Source organism: Equus asinus, chromosome 3, assembly GCF_041296235.1.
Source record: "Equus asinus isolate D_3611 breed Donkey chromosome 3, EquAss-T2T_v2, whole genome shotgun sequence".
NCBI lineage: Eukaryota > Metazoa > Chordata > Mammalia > Perissodactyla > Equidae > Equus > Equus asinus.
The window spans coordinates 41,270,993-41,288,285 of NC_091792.1; the positions used below are offsets into that span (position 1 = coordinate 41,270,993).

The following is a 17,293-nucleotide window of genomic DNA, read 5'->3' on the forward strand; positions in this document are numbered from 1 at the left end:
GAAGAACAAGGAGTAAGGAAGAAAGGAGTCATGATGGGGCTTACGTGGAAGAGTGAAGGGTGTTTAGACCCGTTGTCTTTAAAAAGTCAGAATACCACAGGGGTCATACGAAGCTCTCCAAGGAATATCTGGGAAGACGTAGTTTTAAGGTAATTTCCAGAATTAGTTTACATATCCTTATTCCTAAAATTGTTCTGCCTGAGAAATCACCTAGGATCACATGGGTTTGTCTCTCCAACATTCACTTTTATAATCACCCTTCTTGCAAATTATTTTAAAAAGGCTCACCTCTCACCCATCTCAACCTGATCAAGGTGCACTGCCTCACAACGTAAAAGCTTCTAGGCTGCCGAGTAAAAGGCATTCCCAACACTGGTGTTCAATGCTGAAAACAGTGACTGACGTTAATGCCTGGGGAATGCATCCTTTTGTAGTAGAAGAGGGGCTCTCCTATGAATGAAACTGAAGGAGCTATTCAAGTTTCTAAGTGGTAAATAAATAAAAATAAAGACTTAATTGATTTTGGGGCATATAACTCAGAAAGAGTTTAAGAAATAGGTATTAGTGCTGTAACAATAATCCTTCTCCCATGTAAAACATGTGAACAAGGATTTTCAGTGCTTACATCTGTAATAAGATTCTTTTAAGGGCAAGTTGAGCAAAAAAGGCTGAAGATCACCGGCAGAGACCCTAGGAGAAGTCAGACCATGACAGGGCTGGGTGAAAAGGGGGTGATGCCAAGTTCAGTTTTGGATACACTGATAATGTGATGCTGTTGGATATAAAGATTGGGTCCTTGAGGCTGTCAGGAAAAACTGTGAAACAATTTGAAATGAGAGGAAAAAGATAAATGGGTGTTCTGGAGTTTAAAAAAAAAGATTGGGGGCTGGCCCAGTGGTGTAGTAATTAAATTCCCATGCTCTGCTTCAGCAGCCTGGGGTTCGCAGGTTCAGATCCCGGATATAGACCTAGCACCGCTCATCAAGCCAGGCTGTGGCAGCATTCCACATAAAATAGAGGAAGATTGGCACAGATGTTAGCTCAGCAGCAATCTTCCACAAGCAAAAAGAGGAAGACTAGCAACAGATGTCAGCTCAGGGCCAAGCTTCCTCACACACACACACACACACACACACAAAATTAGTGGGTATCCAGTCTGGCCTTGCTATCTAGTTTCTCCTGCCTTCATTGTCTTTCAGCTATTTTACCACACCATAAATTGTTGAAAACTGATAGCAATGCAAACAGCTCTTGTCCACAGAAATGCAAATTAATCATGTCTGGTGAATTGCCAATGATTAGTGTCCTGAAGGCTGTTTGCATTTCAGAATTCCTTATTTCCTTTATATGTGTGTGTTTGTTTCCTGGAAACCTCCTTGAATCGATTTTGACATGACTTTGGCTTATTCATTAAATAATGAATAAATAAAAGTTTTTGGCAGTGTTAATTTTATATTTGTATAAGAGTCATTATTTCACTTGGAAAAAAACGTTCTTTAACAAGACTTTGTTCTAGGCTGCAAATAAAGATAGGGAGATTTCGGTGTACAATGGTAGCTGAAGACAGGGACCGGGTGAAATGACCCGGTAAGAATGTGTCTATGAGAAAAGAAAAAGGATAAGCACAAAGACTAGGGAACTCCACCAACTTAGAGGATCACTAGAAGAACAAGGACATTGGGAGGCTTGTCTAGAAGGATCAGGAGAACGTGGCTTTCTGAAGTCAAGGTGGGATCAAGTGTCCAGGGCCTGGTGCACAGAGGCACAAGCAGTATAATTAAATTAAGAACTGTAAAGGACCCAGTGGATTTAGCAACAACAAGATCCTTCGTGTCTTTTGCAAGGGTGGTTTTGGTGGAGTGACTTGAGTGGAACACATATTGCAGAGGGCTAAGAATGAAAGTGAAGTAAAGACACAGAAACCAGAGTGCACACGAGTTTTAAGAAGCTTGATTGTGAAGGAAAAGAGAAAGTGAGTAGAGGGATACATCTGAGGCGGGATGTTTTTCGAGGTGGGAAAGACTGGTAAATGCTGACCGGAAAGGCCAGAAGAAGGGGATGTGTTGACAATACAGGAAAGAGAAGTGAACGATCAGAAGGAACGTCCTTGATGCAGTGAAAGGGGACCCGGCAATCGGGGAAGGGTTTGCCATCAGTCCTCAACAAGAGAAACACAGAAACTGAGAAAAAGCATTTAGAAAATACTATGGGAACTTGATAGAATAATTTTATGTCTGCATATATAATAACAGTTTTAAAAAACTGGAGCTTGCATTTCATATGCCTCTTGTTTTTTCCCCCTATAATTCATATATATTGTAGTTTACAAAAGTATCAGTCACAACAGATTGGAAATTAAAAAAAATACAGACTCTGGTCCTTAACCAGAGATAGAACTAGAGAAGTTCTAGAAAATAGATGGAGTTTACACAGGAGGAAAACTACCTAATCCACTGCAACAGAAGGGAAAGAGGTAAGAATTGGGTTTATTTACACAAGTTAGTTTAAGAGAGTATTGTTGTTTGGAATGGTAGCATGACAATACGTATAAACATTTAAAATATATACACCTGTGGACATGATAATTGCACTTACACTTGTCATAAGGAAATAATTGGATAAGTGTTGTTCAGTACAGCATTTTTATAATAGAAAGACTGTTCAATATCTAAATGACCATAGAAAGGGATGAGTGACATAAATGATGCCATACATATGTATGAGACATCATTAGAAACGCTAATATATATGTATATTCACTGACACAAAAGATTTACACAGTATGTTAATTTAAAAAACGAGGCAACAAACTAGCATATATAAATTATCCAATATGTTTAAAATTCACTGAGGTTCATGGAAAAGTGTTTTTCAAAATATTAAATTAGTTGTCTCTGCAAGATATAAGATTTTTTTATGTTATTACTTTTGTTTTTCACGAATTGTATATATATTCTACAACAATTGTATATTATTTTTATAATAGGGGAAAAGGCAATAAAACTATTTTCATTTTGGAGTAAATGGGTGATACAAAGAAAATGTAGCTTGGTTATAGAATTTCTGGCAAACAGAGAGTAATAGTTTCCAGAAGCTAAGCTTAAAACTATTTTTACAAGACCGTAAAGCAGCTTCTCTTCATCAGAGGCAGTCTCTGAAGTATTACTCTCTCCTCATCTCTTATCATTCCATGTGCTCTCTGACATACGCTGAAAAGTGGATTCTTCAATCACTTTTTTTTAGGTAAATAAGATGTGGCTCTTTCAAGCTGACCATGCTAATGCCAAAGTTATTCTGTCAGAAATCCTTATGCCTCTGACCCAAAGGGAGCAACATCACAAAATTATCCTCCAGGGTAGAATTTCCTAAAGACCTCAATCTGTGGGGTATGGTTGCAGATCTGAAGTGTTACATTGGTCGTCAGATTTGGGTATTTTTCGTCTACTCACAGCCTCTAGGTTCCATTTTAGAAAGGCCTGAAAAAAAGTCTGGATTCAAAGTAATAAAAATAAGTGATCATATGAAAGAACAAAAATAGAAAAAAAGCTATCTGTTCCATCTGTACATCCACTAATGATAGTATAGAAAAATTCACAAGAGTTGTTGACAGCAGATTTTTAAAGAATTGGGAGGGCAGTGGTTCAGGGTGGCTGTGGGAAAGAGGTAAAGAGGAAGTCCATAGCGCCAACCAGTCCTTAGTGGGTATGTACTTTGTAGACATTGCAATAGACACCAAATACAGAATAGTCACCATAGAGTGCGTGCCAACTCAGTCGGGATCCTGAGGGGAATTTTAATAAAGAAAATACTTACCAATTATGTGATACTTGACAGCTCCATTATTGCCAGTATCCCTATCAGAGGCCAAAACAGTGTAGACAACCCCTGGCTCTTGGTTTTCCGGAACCTCAATGTCACGACTGGGGACAATAATCTCCGGGGCGTGATCGTTTTCATCTTCCACAGTACAGAGAACCGTTGTGGTGCTGGACAATGAAGGGACTCCCCCATCTCGTACAAGTACTGACATGAAATGAAAAATGGCACAGATTGTGGCTGTTAATTCATACCCAAAATATACTGCCCTAATCCCACAGCAGCAGACCAAACTTACCGGGCAGCACTGGGTCAATAATATTCTATTTAAAGAGACTCAAGTGAAATGTAAAATCTCGCCACTAAACCTCCTTCTGTCTATTTGTTTGTCTGTTTAGCATCGTCAAGGGATCCTTTACCTTGAAAGGTGAAGACTTCCTGAACTTCTCTGTCCAGTGTGGTGGTTGTCACTACCTCTCCAGTGTCAGGATTTATCTCGAATAACCCAAATGAGGCACCTGGCATGATTTCAAACTGAAGCTTGGAATTGATTCCTTAGGGAAAATATAAAGGAAAAGTTAGCAATCATCCCTTTGGAATCCATCTATCTGTTTTCCTATTCTTTTTCCCATCAACATGTTAGGCCATAGATGAAAAAGGCAAGATGCTTAAACAACCTTCAAATTAAGGTAAAAACAAAAATCACCTCTTCTGGCTGCTCTTGCTAAAGAACAGCCTCCTGGGCTGAAATACTTGATTTTCAAAAGTCTTATGAGACTTCCCCACCATGAATGCTTAAGATTTTTTCCCTCCCATAAAAAATTTCTTATGAGTGTGCAACCTTACAACAAATTCGTAATTACTCCTTCTAACACCCTTGATTGCAATTTAATGACATAATTGTAAGCTTGCAGGGCAAATGACAATTCCGGTAGATGGACCCTCTATTTGAAAGCTTGTGCTCCGTTATGGTGCTCTGTTTATTCTCCAGCGCAGGAGGCGATCACATAGAGTTGCTTATATGCGTATTTTTGTTCACTTTGTCTTCTACTTAGTATTCAGTCTCCTATCTGGAGTGAGAAATATGGAACCACATTACCAAGCATTTTGAAAAGAATTCTTCCCATATTTTTGTGGTTTCATTTCTCCCCTGAAAAAGTATGTCATTTCCATCACTGGTTCTGTAGATCCTTCATACCATTAACTGTAATGAGCTTATCCCGTGCTCTTGTAGTTTATTTGCACTTTATACAAGTTCCTGTCAATCATTTTCCTATGTTCTTTTCCTGTCAAGAATCTAGTTATAGATACAATACTCAGAATATATGATGTTATACTTTAATAAAAGATGAAATACCGTTCTTTGGCCTTAAAAAAAAAGATCTTCACTTACAAATTTCCATCTTCTCAGTTTTAAAAAATAAATTTTCATTCCACTATGGTCTGGATATACTATAGGAGTGAGTACTGGAAGGCGTAGAATATAATGCTAGTTTTATAGAGAATAAATATACATGTCTTCTTACTATGTCACTTGAAAGAGAAAGGATATTTGAGATAGTCTGCAAGCATTTCAGTGATCGTGAGAAAAACGTCGATTAAGATAGGATCAATATATTTGATATGGTATGGTCAGGGGTCACCAAAACATTTCATTCTATCATCAAATGTTAAGACATATTATTTCTTTAATGATTATTTATTAATCGTAGTGATTACTTTGATCTCACAATGATCACATAATCTCTTCTATAGTCAAGACAGAATTTCTAGAAATTCCAGGTTGTTAAAGTTTGTTATTCCTGTCTATCTCTTCCCATATTATGAAAATGAGAACAATACCACCCTACATCTACTTTCCTTGTTCCTCAAATATTTGGTGAGCAAAATTAGGTGCCAGCATAGTGCTATTTGCCAAAGGGACAGTGGTGAATCAGAGATGGCCTCTGCCTTCGCGGTGCTTACACCGAGAACAGCACTTTTCAATTTGGGGACCTTTTATTTTTGAAATAAATTCACTCATTTATTATATGATTTTATTATACATTATACATAATATTATATATTATGTATTGTATTATATATAATGATTTTAATTCCCAACCTTTGTCAAACCTAGAAAATGTCTTCAAATGCTTAAACATAAACTGAAAGCTTTAGATTTCCCTTCCTGCCGTTGTGTCCATTATTCTCTGATGTGCTTTACCATGATACCCAATATTTCCCTGACTTTTTAGAAACTTTCAGATTTTATTCTTTCTATTATTCTATATAGCTTTTATCCCTAAGATAACAATCTACTCACCTTCAATGCTCCTAGTATATTATAAAGGATAAATAAGATTTTTATTTATGACCATAGTTTGCATACATTTTCACACTCCAGACTTCACACCCTGTACAACTTAACGTGGAATACTTTCAAAGCATTTTAGTATGGCTCCTTTAGAATTCAATTAGTGCTTTGCTTCCTCCTCCTCACACCCTTATAATCCTTCAGAGCAAACACAGCATCATCAAACTTGAGAACTAAGAACATAAAAACAAAATACAGACTATTTAGTCTAATCGCATCATCTTACTAAGCAAAATCTGGACCTGAAAATATTCAGTGATAACCTATGACACACACCTGGTGAAGGATGTGTGTGTGTGCCCATATGCGCACACATGTACATATATCTGCTCTTAGAGCTCAAGACCTACAATCTGAAGACCCCTTAATTTCTCCCACTCTAGGATACCCCTCTTCAATTCATTTCTTTCGTTATATAACCAGTCCAGACCTTTGAACTATCACTGTAGCAATGTTGTAAATTTCCTCAGGTCCTGTGCTTTTTGCCAAAGATGTCCAGCAAAGCCTCAACCCAGGATCATTCCAACCATCTCTCTGCCCTCCTTGAATATCCAGTAGATAACTGGGGCTGGAGAAAATTTCACAACAGCATAGACAGAGTCCACTGAAATGTCACTGTCATCTGGCAATCCTTCCAAATCTCTTTGGTCACCCCCTTCCCATTCACGTCTCCTACCAGATCACCTCCTGGCTCATTCTCACAGATCACTCCCCTTTCTATTTCCCAAAGAGAAAGGAGGCATTGGGAAAGACTCCCTCAACTTTCTACATCCATACTCAACTCTACCTCCTGCTTTCTGTCTCAGTGGCAGAAGTAATTCTTCAAATACTCTCTCTTGGAATTTTCCTGTCAGTTCTAGTCTTTCTCATTAATATTTTTCCTTAAATTATATTCTTATATAGCCATAAGAATCAAGATTTTCTTTCCTTCTCTTTACAGCTAAGCTCCTTTCAAAAACACTCTCCATTCCCTGCAACTAGCTTGAAACTACTGCCATAACTAGTTATTCTTTCTAGAGTCATGAAGGACCTTCTGGTTATAAACTCTACTGGCCATGCCTTCTCTGTGGCTTCAGATATTGCTGACTGATTGCTGTTACAAAAAGCAGAAAGGAAGGAACAAAGAGAGAGGGAGGGAGGGTGAGAAGGAGAGAAAGAGGGAGAGAGGAATGCATTTTACCTTCCTCCCAATCCACTGGCTTCAGTTTCCAGCCATATGTAGATTGTCTGCATTGAGCTCCAATTGTTTCATTCATATTTGGTTGTTTCATTCATTCATTCATTCCTGTATTCATTTATGCAATGAACATTTACTGAGTGTCAGGCATTGGAAAGATACCAGTGAGTAATAAGTAATTATTTCGGTCCTCAGAGTTCCCCTCTAGTGGGGGAGACAATTCAATCAATGAATTACAGACCGTGTAGTAGACCATATGAAAGCACTGAGGATGTGGATCAGGCAAGACTTATCACAGGTAGATAGTTTGTTCATTAACCATCTCATTCAATAAATAAATAGAGGGAGTGATAGTAGGTGCCAAGGTACCATGCCAAGTGCTAAGAATATAACTGTTAGCAAGAAGACAAATTCTCTATCCTCACAACATTTACAGAATAGCACTGGACGCAGCTAAGTTAAGCAGGCAACTGTGACTCCACAGGCTAAGACATGATCAGGTAAGTAAGAAGAGGTGCCTAGAGATGAACAGGATTTGATGGGTAAGAGGAAAGAAGGAGTGTTTGAATGCATTTAAAACCAAATCCAGACACCTTCCCACAGTCTACAAAGTCCCACATGACAGGGGCTCTTCTCCTGTACCTGCTCCCTCACTATGTTCCTGCTCACTGACTTCCCCCCTGTTCTCTGAGCATGCTGTTTCTTTCTGTCAGGGTCTTAGTTTCTGTTCCCTTTGTCTGCTCCTCCCTCGTTTCTTCACATGGTGTACTAGTCGTTAAACTCTTGCGTTTCAGATCGAAATACATTCTTCTCTACAGTGCCCTGTGATGCTGGAACTGGAGATCTGCAAATCACAGTTCTCCGTTGACCACTGACTCCCTCCTAGGAGGGCCACAAAGGGATGGGGGGAAATGGAAAGGCAGAAGGAGGGGAGGTAGGATGGTAGGATGGCATTCTTCCTGTTTGCTTAGCATCCCTATCAGCAATGTCATTTCACCTGGCTGCAGCAACTGCTCACAGCTTTCAGTCTCTTTGGCACTCCCAGAACCAGGTTCTGCAAGGCCCTTTCTCTCATTTTCTTCTAGGTTCTGATAGTCTCAACCTCTTCTTGTCTCCAACTATCAGGAGTGGTAGCTGCTTCCTATAGTTATTTTTCCTGGGTTACTTCAGGGTTCCTTTTTTGCTTACTCAGCCTTTCAACAGCTGTATTGTAACATCTGGTTTTCCTGATGGCACCTGACTGATAACAGTACTTGGCACCAGGAGCAGGTCCCAGGTACCAGGGATTCTGGGTTGGGTTTGGTTATGTCTTTGGCCTTGAATGCAGTGCTGAGGACCCTGCCCATGGGAAACGGAATACTAGTAATTCATCGCTTGCACTGATATCCTGATCAACACTCTATACCAACTTGTAAGGACTATCAGAAGTGTTTTATTTTCACCCAGCAGGAACAACATTACATCATTATATAAACTCTTGCACTATTGGATATCATCTACTAGGCAGAGATAATGATCATCCTGGCATCCAATAGAACATCACTTTGATCCACTACTTTGATGACATCATAGTTGAATCTGCTGAGCAGAAAGTAACAAGTAACTTAGATGTCTTAATTAGATTTACATGGTAGAACAGCCGCAGGCAAACTACAGCCCACTGGTCAAATTCAGCCTGCCCCCTCCCTACTTCTGTAAAGTTTTGTTGAAACACAGCCACACTCATTTCTTTATGTATTACCTATTGCTGCTGTCTTTCTACAATGTCAGAGTTGAGTTACAGAGACTGTACGGTCCACAAAGCCTAAAATATTTACTATCTTGCCCTTCACGGAAAAAAAGTTTGCAGAACTGTGTCGTACAATAAAGAGTGGGAGACTGACAGGAGTTGAGGACAGAGAGGAAAGCTAAAGCCACTTCATAAAATGCCTAGTTGTTAAGCTAAAAGAGATAGAACTTTATCCTCAAAACTATGGGGAATTAATAAAGAATTCTGACTAGGAGTGCTATTTTCAGATTTACTTTTTAGAAAGATCATTTTTCATGTAAATGATCTCAACTTTAAAATGCCCACATAACTCAGACATTGTAACAAAAATATGATCATGCCTGTTTGATTGAATGAAGGAAAAAATAAATGAATGAATTCTCAAGAGTGAAGGCAACTTAAAGGTGCTTATTTCATAGATGCCCCAGTTTCTCAGATCATATAGTCAAAAATATTTACTGAGCTCCTATGTCATAGTGTGGGCTATCGTAGGGACTAGGATAAAAGTGTATAAAACATGTCCTGCATCCATGAGAAGTTGACAGCCTAAAAGACAGGTAGAGAAATAAACAATTTTACAATTACAATACAATATAACAAATGAAATAAGAAATATACCAAAGTTTTAACAGTGATCATCTCTGGGTGAGTGAGGTTATGAATGGTCCTTATTATTTTTTTTCTCTTTACTATTTCATTAATTCTAAGAAACACTTCCCCCCGCCCACATTTTAACATTTCTGAAGTTAGATGCATCTTACGATCAATGGTGTCTTAGATTTGAGGAAATAGATGAAACACTGTCATGGCAGTGTTTCTCCCTTGGCCCAAGTGTGGGCTGTTGGGTGTGGTTGTACATCCAGTGTGAGGCATCTTCCAGGAAATGAGACGTAGAGTTTATTCAAGATAAACCCAGCTAAGAGAAACATTTTTGTGGAACAGACAATAAGATTTCATTATAGAATTCAACATTTTTGTATGGCAATGTACTGTTAAATTATTTTGTATTCACCACTATTCAGGGAATGCAACAGCCAGGAGTGAGTTGTCTTCTCCTGGAGAGTACCCTTTCCTCCCGGGACTGGTGGAGGGGTGTCCTGGGGGCAGATCTTTTCTAACTAACAGTGAAGCTCTTGCTGGTGGCACCAAATGCTGTAGCAATTTTAATACTTAGTTAAAACCTGGTAGTTGTTTTCCCCTTTTAATACAAGAAAAAACTGTTGGAACTAGCATGAGTCATACATCATAACATTCAGCACTCGAATTCTCATGGGTTTTGAATGCCAAACAACACTGTGGGCTTACATTTTTAAAAACTGCATTGTAGAATGCTAGAAAACGTATGTTAAGCTTTCTAGTATTAAGTAATGCCCTAGTATTTTTAAAAATACATACTATAAAGTAAACCATTCATAAATTCTGATGTGATGCCAATTATGTTAAAATCTTGACTACGTCATTTATTTCTCATGCATAATCCTTTTTCATTGTTTTAACCCAACAAGCGAAAAAAAAAAAAGATTGAGGGAAAATATATTCAAAAGCACATGCATGCACACAAATTCACATGCACTTACATAACTACTTGCTTAACAGACCTGGCCTCATTAAAAACACTGAGATTTCCAGTAAACCAAAATTCTCTCCAAAACATGTGAAGGTACATGAGACTCATGAAGATGTTAATGTGTATTTCAAACATCCATACATGCAAAGCCAGAAAAACAATTTTGCATCTAAATTCTCCATCCGACAAACTGGACTCTCTGGAATAATGAACATTCAATTCAATTGTCAGTACTGTAACAGGTTACAGACTACTCATTCTCAATGAAAATAACAGTAACGCTAGGCAACTCAGCAGTAAAAATTGGAAAGCATATTTACAGCAATCATCTTTAGTTGATATACGAAAAAATTTGAAATTCTTTTCTCTCTCTTCAAATATTAAAACAAATAAATCCTTTTAGTAGAGGCCATTATGAAAAACAAAGTTAATAAAATAAAGTAAGGTCAGGGGAGGAAGTATTTGACATACTTTAATGGTTGCTAAATCACATAACATCAGTGACAGATTCAGCGTATATCTGTGTACTAGGGAAGTGGTTTCTGTGTTGCCCAGAGCCCTGTGTTGCTCAATTTACACCAGAGAACGCTCTCAGAGAACTTCACTGAACTGGAATTATTGGGAAACACAAAGCTTATGTGTATTCTCCATTGTTTCTATCACTCTAAAAGCCATAGTGCCAGAAATGTGCTAAATAAATTCTTTAAGCACCAGTTGGGACAAGGAATTGTTAGCAGGCGCCAACCATGTGTCTTTGAGCACAGGAAGGAAAACTTTGATCACACTGCCCCACTCTGGTCAAAAGAGAGAAAATTAGGTGAGTCCTTAAGTTTTTGTAGCATCACATACAAACTCATGTAAAATTCATTTCATTAAAAGATGAGGTTTTCCAAAAGGGCAAAGCATCTAAATGGTAAATAATTTAGTTTAAAAGCTCAAAACATATGTCTTTTACCACTTGATTAACAATTCAGAAGGAAAATGCTATTGTTAATACTGTTATTTCCATAGACACATCTATTACAATTCCTGCAAGAAAGAACAAAATATAATACTCATTATGTTAAGCCACTTGCTAAATAAAACGTAAATTAAAAAACTGGCTTATTAAACTATTCATATCAACTCAAATGAGATAATTCAGCATATGCTGCTAATGGCAAATACTTCACTGTAACTTTTATAATTATTTTGTTTAAAATAAAAACAAAATATTATTAAAGTTACTGAACCTAAAATGCCAAAAAAGTCATAGCGAGATTGAAAAGCAATTCTAAGAAATTTACAAATTCCCAGTCACAGTAACTGTTTACTTCAAACTCAGTTGTCTGGACAGAGTGGTTGATATTAATAATAATAGTAACAACAGTAATGATGGAAGTTAACATTTATTGACCATTTATTGTGCCAGACACTGCTCTCAGCTCTTCACAGGTAATAACTCATGCATACTCATAACAGAGCTACAAACTGGGCTCTATTATTATCCCCATTTTACAGAAAAGCAAACAGAAAGGACTAGTCACTTGTTCAAGGTTACGCAGCTTAAGTAAGTGGTAGTTCTAGGATTAAACCCAGGCAGTCTGATGTCAGCATCCTGTCTCTTACATCATTCCTTCCTATATAGGGAGGAAATAAGGAACCATCTACCTTCTTGTACTCAATCTATCTAACTATTACGTTCTGAAAAAAATGATACCTTGTCTACACATCAGTTTATTATCATGATGAAATCAATAAATTGTATGTTAACTAGGTGTGTATCATTCTGCTATAAATAATAAAGATTAACAAAGCAAAAGCAATATAAAAGCACAAATTATATTTACATGTGTATGTATTTCTATGTGTCTGCTAATTAAAGAAGAATTATAAATTTGAGATAACTAGTAATGATTTTCATTTTTCTGGGCCAAAAGTAGTTTAAATTTGTCAATTTTCGTTTTTAGCATTTATTACCTAGTTTCCATATGTGTAAATTACCTGAGTCTCTGTCCAGAGCCTCAACCCTTGTGACAAACTCCCCTGGATTTTGGTTTTCTTTAACTGAAGCTTCATACAGGTGCTGTTTAAATACTGGTGTCTCATCGTTAACATCAAGAACAGTGATTGTCAAAGTCTGGGATGAGGAAAGTGCCGGTACGCCATCATCCAGTGCCAGAAGGGTCAGAACGTGCTGAGTTTTTATTTCATAATCCAAAGGACAAGTTGTAGTTAGTAAGCCTGTTTAGAAAGAGGGGGAAAGCGATATGTAATAAATATTCTTTAAAGAAGTCACGCTCACTCTATGTCTAACTTATCTTACCTAATGAAGATTCAGAATCTTTCTTTGTTAAAGAATAAATCTTATTAAACCAACTTTAAACTTATATATCATCTAGAAGGAAAAGATAACATTTTTAGTCAGAAAAATCATCCTAATTTAAATTGTGAGGATGAACGAGAATTCAGAAATAATCTATCATATACCATTATCTACTGAGAAGATTACATCAAAATTATTTATCTATCTAACATCTACCTTCATTAAAAAAATTATCTAGGTTCTAACAGAATACATCTTTATGTGAAATGACACTTCATGTTTAAATAAAAGTGACCATGTTACAAAAAGATGAGTACGGCTACATTCTTCAAAATATTTAAATTTTTGTTAAAGAGTTATAATCTCTTTCTACTACTCTCAGTTAACTATCTTTTTTAATTAAAAAAAATAGTAAAGACTTTATAACTCAGACAATAAACTTCATGAATAAAACATATCTCCATCCCAGGGCCAGTTAAGCGTATAACTCATCAAGGCAAAATGTTACAGAGACTCGTGCACATATAGCTGTTACGTGATTCCAATCATCACATTTTTTCTTTTAGGATTGCTGTTTGCTTCTCTAATACATGCTCATCCTATAAGAATTTTTCTTCAAATAATTAGAGGTTTAGGATTTAGATTTTATAAAATGTTTTTCAATAATTACTGATCATTTACATTTCCCAGCCAAAAGCCACTGAAAAACTCATGATGTCTTCTTTATAGGAAAGATGTGCCTTGTGAGAGGAAAAAGAGCCCATCTCATAGGGATGCATTCAGCAATGATCATTTTATGTCTCTGAAAAATATCTCAACTGAAACAGCCACTGCAATTGTTCCAGATTCATAATACCTATATTACTGAGACACGATTCTAATTTTATCCATTCCCTTTAACAACCTGAACTAGACCTTCCTTAGCCATTTTGGAAAACATTTTAAATTTTGTTGAAACAGGTCCTTGGAGGCCCCAGCTCTAAAAGAAATCAGCAACTGGGTCTGGACTATCTCTCTGTCAGTTGGGCTTTTAGTTGGTGTTCATGCATGCCTCGGAATGGAACCATATGTTCAGGATTTAATAAATATTTTGATGAAATTTTCCAACAGCATACAGCCAGACTATAATCATGACTTCCAAATCTTACACATTCAATTCCATTCCAAATAATGCTTTTGTTAACAGTTGGGCCAAATTGTATACATATGAGTTTTTTCTAAGGCTCATGCTGAAATGACTTTATTTTTTAAAGAATGAGATGGTAGTCCATCTCTTCAATCTTCTGAAGATCAGGTTTAGGGACTTTCATTCCCAATTTCACAAGAATGACACTTTGTACATATAATTGTCCATCAAACAGCATCAAAACTTTTAGTAGATGTTATCTGGCAACATGGTGACAGCAAGACAACTGAAGTGACAGTGAATGACATTTCTGCAGAGTATCTGACAGTGAATAAATGCTCTGCAAAAAATAAAATGTTACAGTTGATGTGAGAAGTAAGGATCTTAATGTCCAAATCAATCCAGCTATTTAAAGATATATTATTTCCAACTCTTTATAATTGTATGTTTGTATGATCTTAAAGATAAGTTTCCACACTAAGGTCTTTGAATAATGTTGTTTTTGTTTTACCTTGATTCACTTTTGGTACTATCTCTTATCCTGTGAGGACCCACAATCGGGGCACATAAGTTTGCTTCTGTATATTCATCCCATGAAGTATAAGCTAGCTACAAAGCATAATCAATATTAACAAAGAGGCCAATTATAGTTGGTTTTCTGAATATAGCCTCTGTGCTTATCATTTATATAAGTTAAACAATAAATCAAGTCAAATTTCTTTAAAGCATATGCATCTTGAGAACTATCATTTTAATAGAGGAAAATGAAAAAGATAAATGTAAGCAGGTGATCACAGGCTTTAACTGACAACGACATATACGATACCTGATGACTCATCTAGCATAAAGGCCAAGTTTTCGTTTCCTGAGAGGATGCTGTATGTTACTCTTCCGTTCCTCCCTTCATCTGGATCTTGAGCAGTTATGTGGTGCACCAAGGAGCCCACCCTGGCATCTTCTTTGATATGGGCAATGGGGAAGGACATAAAAGTGGGGCTGTGGTCATTTACATCCAAAATCACTACCTTTGCCATCAGGGTTCTCAATCGCCGGTCTGTCACATTCACAGCCTGATCAGATGCACTTACTGTCAGGACAACAGTTGGAACTCTCTCTCTGTCAAGGGGGGATGCAGTGACTAATGTGCCAGATGAGGGATGGATGAGAAATGGATTAATTCCAGAGCAGTGGGATTCAATGAAGTATTGTATTCGACTGTTCAAAAAACTGCCATCGCCATCTTTGGCATTGAAAACATGCACCAGAGTCCCTATGGGGACATTCTCTTCAATGCTTATCACAATGAACTCATCCTGGAAAGAAGGAGAATGGTCATTTTGATCTTCCACATCAATACTAAGGAAGACTGTGCTGTTCACGGGAGGAATTTTGCTATGGTCTTTAGCAACCACTCTGAAAAGATAATGAGATGTCATTTCATAATCAAGTTCCATAGAAAGGAACAAGTCCCCTGTAGAGCTGTCAATTTCAAAGTGGCCATCCTTGTCCTCTGCAGCGATACTAAAATGTAACTTTCCATTATGATGTTGTTGAACGTGATCAGGTGACTTTTTCAAGCTCATTATTTTTGCAGGCTTCAAGTTTTCTGGTATAACTAAATGTCTAACGTTCTGAGAAATGATGGCTCTCCCTTTGGATAGTGGTATTACCTGAAATAAGAATAAAAAGCAGCTGCTAATTTGGGATATTTTTTCAACAGTTGAATCAATAGATGTTATGATATTATTTTGGAAGGTAATTCCTTCCATTTGTGTGATATACATACATTAATTGGTGAGAAAATGTGTTTTTATATTGTATAATTCCAGTGTATCTCTGAGGATTGAAAATTGCATATATCTAGGAGATAACATACAGAATTTTCCGCTTCTCCATTTGTTGTAACGTGTGAAACGATAGTTGGTAAGGCCATGCTGTAGTTAAACTCAACTGCAGCTTTGTGATTCTTCAGTAAGAATGTGGGATAGCTAGTTCTCTCAATTACTCTAAATCCTAGAGACCAATATATCCATAACGACAACATCTGTGTACATTTTTGTATCATGTGTCTTAGTTTATCTGAAACCAGAGACTTGAGGTATTACGATACAGAATTTTCTCCTAGCCCACATATCCTCAATCAGTAAAGTACATAATTTGGAAACAGAACTCTTGGGGATATATATTCTTGGTTATTATGCATACTGATATTAATATTACTGATTATCATGTGCATGAACAAAGAAATCTAGCTCTGCGCAGTCGTCTTATTTTTGACTGGTTGGCATAATTTTTTCCTGCTATGAAGACTTCCCACAACTTGTTTGCTCATTACGATTAAAATAAAGCCTTAAAAGACAGATCTCAAGTGACTTTTCCAGTTTTAAAAATAATTACAGGAAACTATGTGATTTATTATTGGCCATTTGTTTACATACAAGTTTCTCCTGAAAATTGACCAGGTCCTTAATATTAGGAAAAAGTAAAAGAAAAGACACTTTGTGTTCTTCATAAACAAAGCAACAAATGCCCATATAACGAGAAAGGGTAACATCTTGTCAGGAACCGTACAAAGTTCAAATGAAAAGTTATTTGATTGGAATAATTTCTCGAGTGATAATAAAAAGGCACACATATATTTGCAATGCTCTCTAAAAATAGAATTCATGCATTTAATATAGCCTCACTCTTTGTATAAAAATCAAACGAAACCTTCAGAACATCCTTCCACATTTTATGGTGATGACGAAACATTACCTGAATATCAAGAACTGCCTGCCCTTGAAGAGGAGGCACTCCCTGGTCACTGGCGATTACAATCACCCTGTAGGAAGGTCGAGAATCATACGAAAGTCTTGTGGTGGTTCTTATCTCACCACTGTTGGCATCAATCTTGAAGTGATCAGAACCATCTTCTATATACACACACACAATTAAGAAATTAATGTTAATTGACAATGCAGAAAACAGAGAATTAATTAATCTGAATAGATCTGTGACCTTTTGGAAGATTTATTTGCCTTAAGCACTGTGAGTGTATGAACATAAAAATAATACTAAAAATGTAGGAAAGAAACTTAACAGATTTAAAAATTTTTTTATTATGGAAATTTTCAAACATAAAAAAGTAGACAGAACGATAGAATGAACTCTCATGTGCCTATCATCTAGCTTCAAT

At 36.9% G+C, this 17,293-nt stretch overlaps 1 protein-coding gene across 1 annotated transcript in view; it reads right to left on the reverse strand.

Moving 5' to 3' along the window:
• The window catches only part of DCHS2 (dachsous cadherin-related 2), a 241,967-nt gene that overhangs the window by 66,790 nt on the left and 157,884 nt on the right, over positions 1–17,293 (reverse strand). Inside the window, exons 8-12 of the mRNA XM_070504944.1 lie at positions 16,873–17,030; positions 14,942–15,785; positions 12,668–12,907; positions 4,236–4,370; positions 3,814–4,023 (exon numbers count right to left, since the gene is read on the reverse strand). Of these exons, the coding sequence (XP_070361045.1) occupies positions 3,814–4,023; positions 4,236–4,370; positions 12,668–12,907; positions 14,942–15,785; positions 16,873–17,030 (1,587 nt within the window). The remainder of the gene's footprint in view (positions 1–3,813; positions 4,024–4,235; positions 4,371–12,667; positions 12,908–14,941; positions 15,786–16,872; positions 17,031–17,293) is intronic.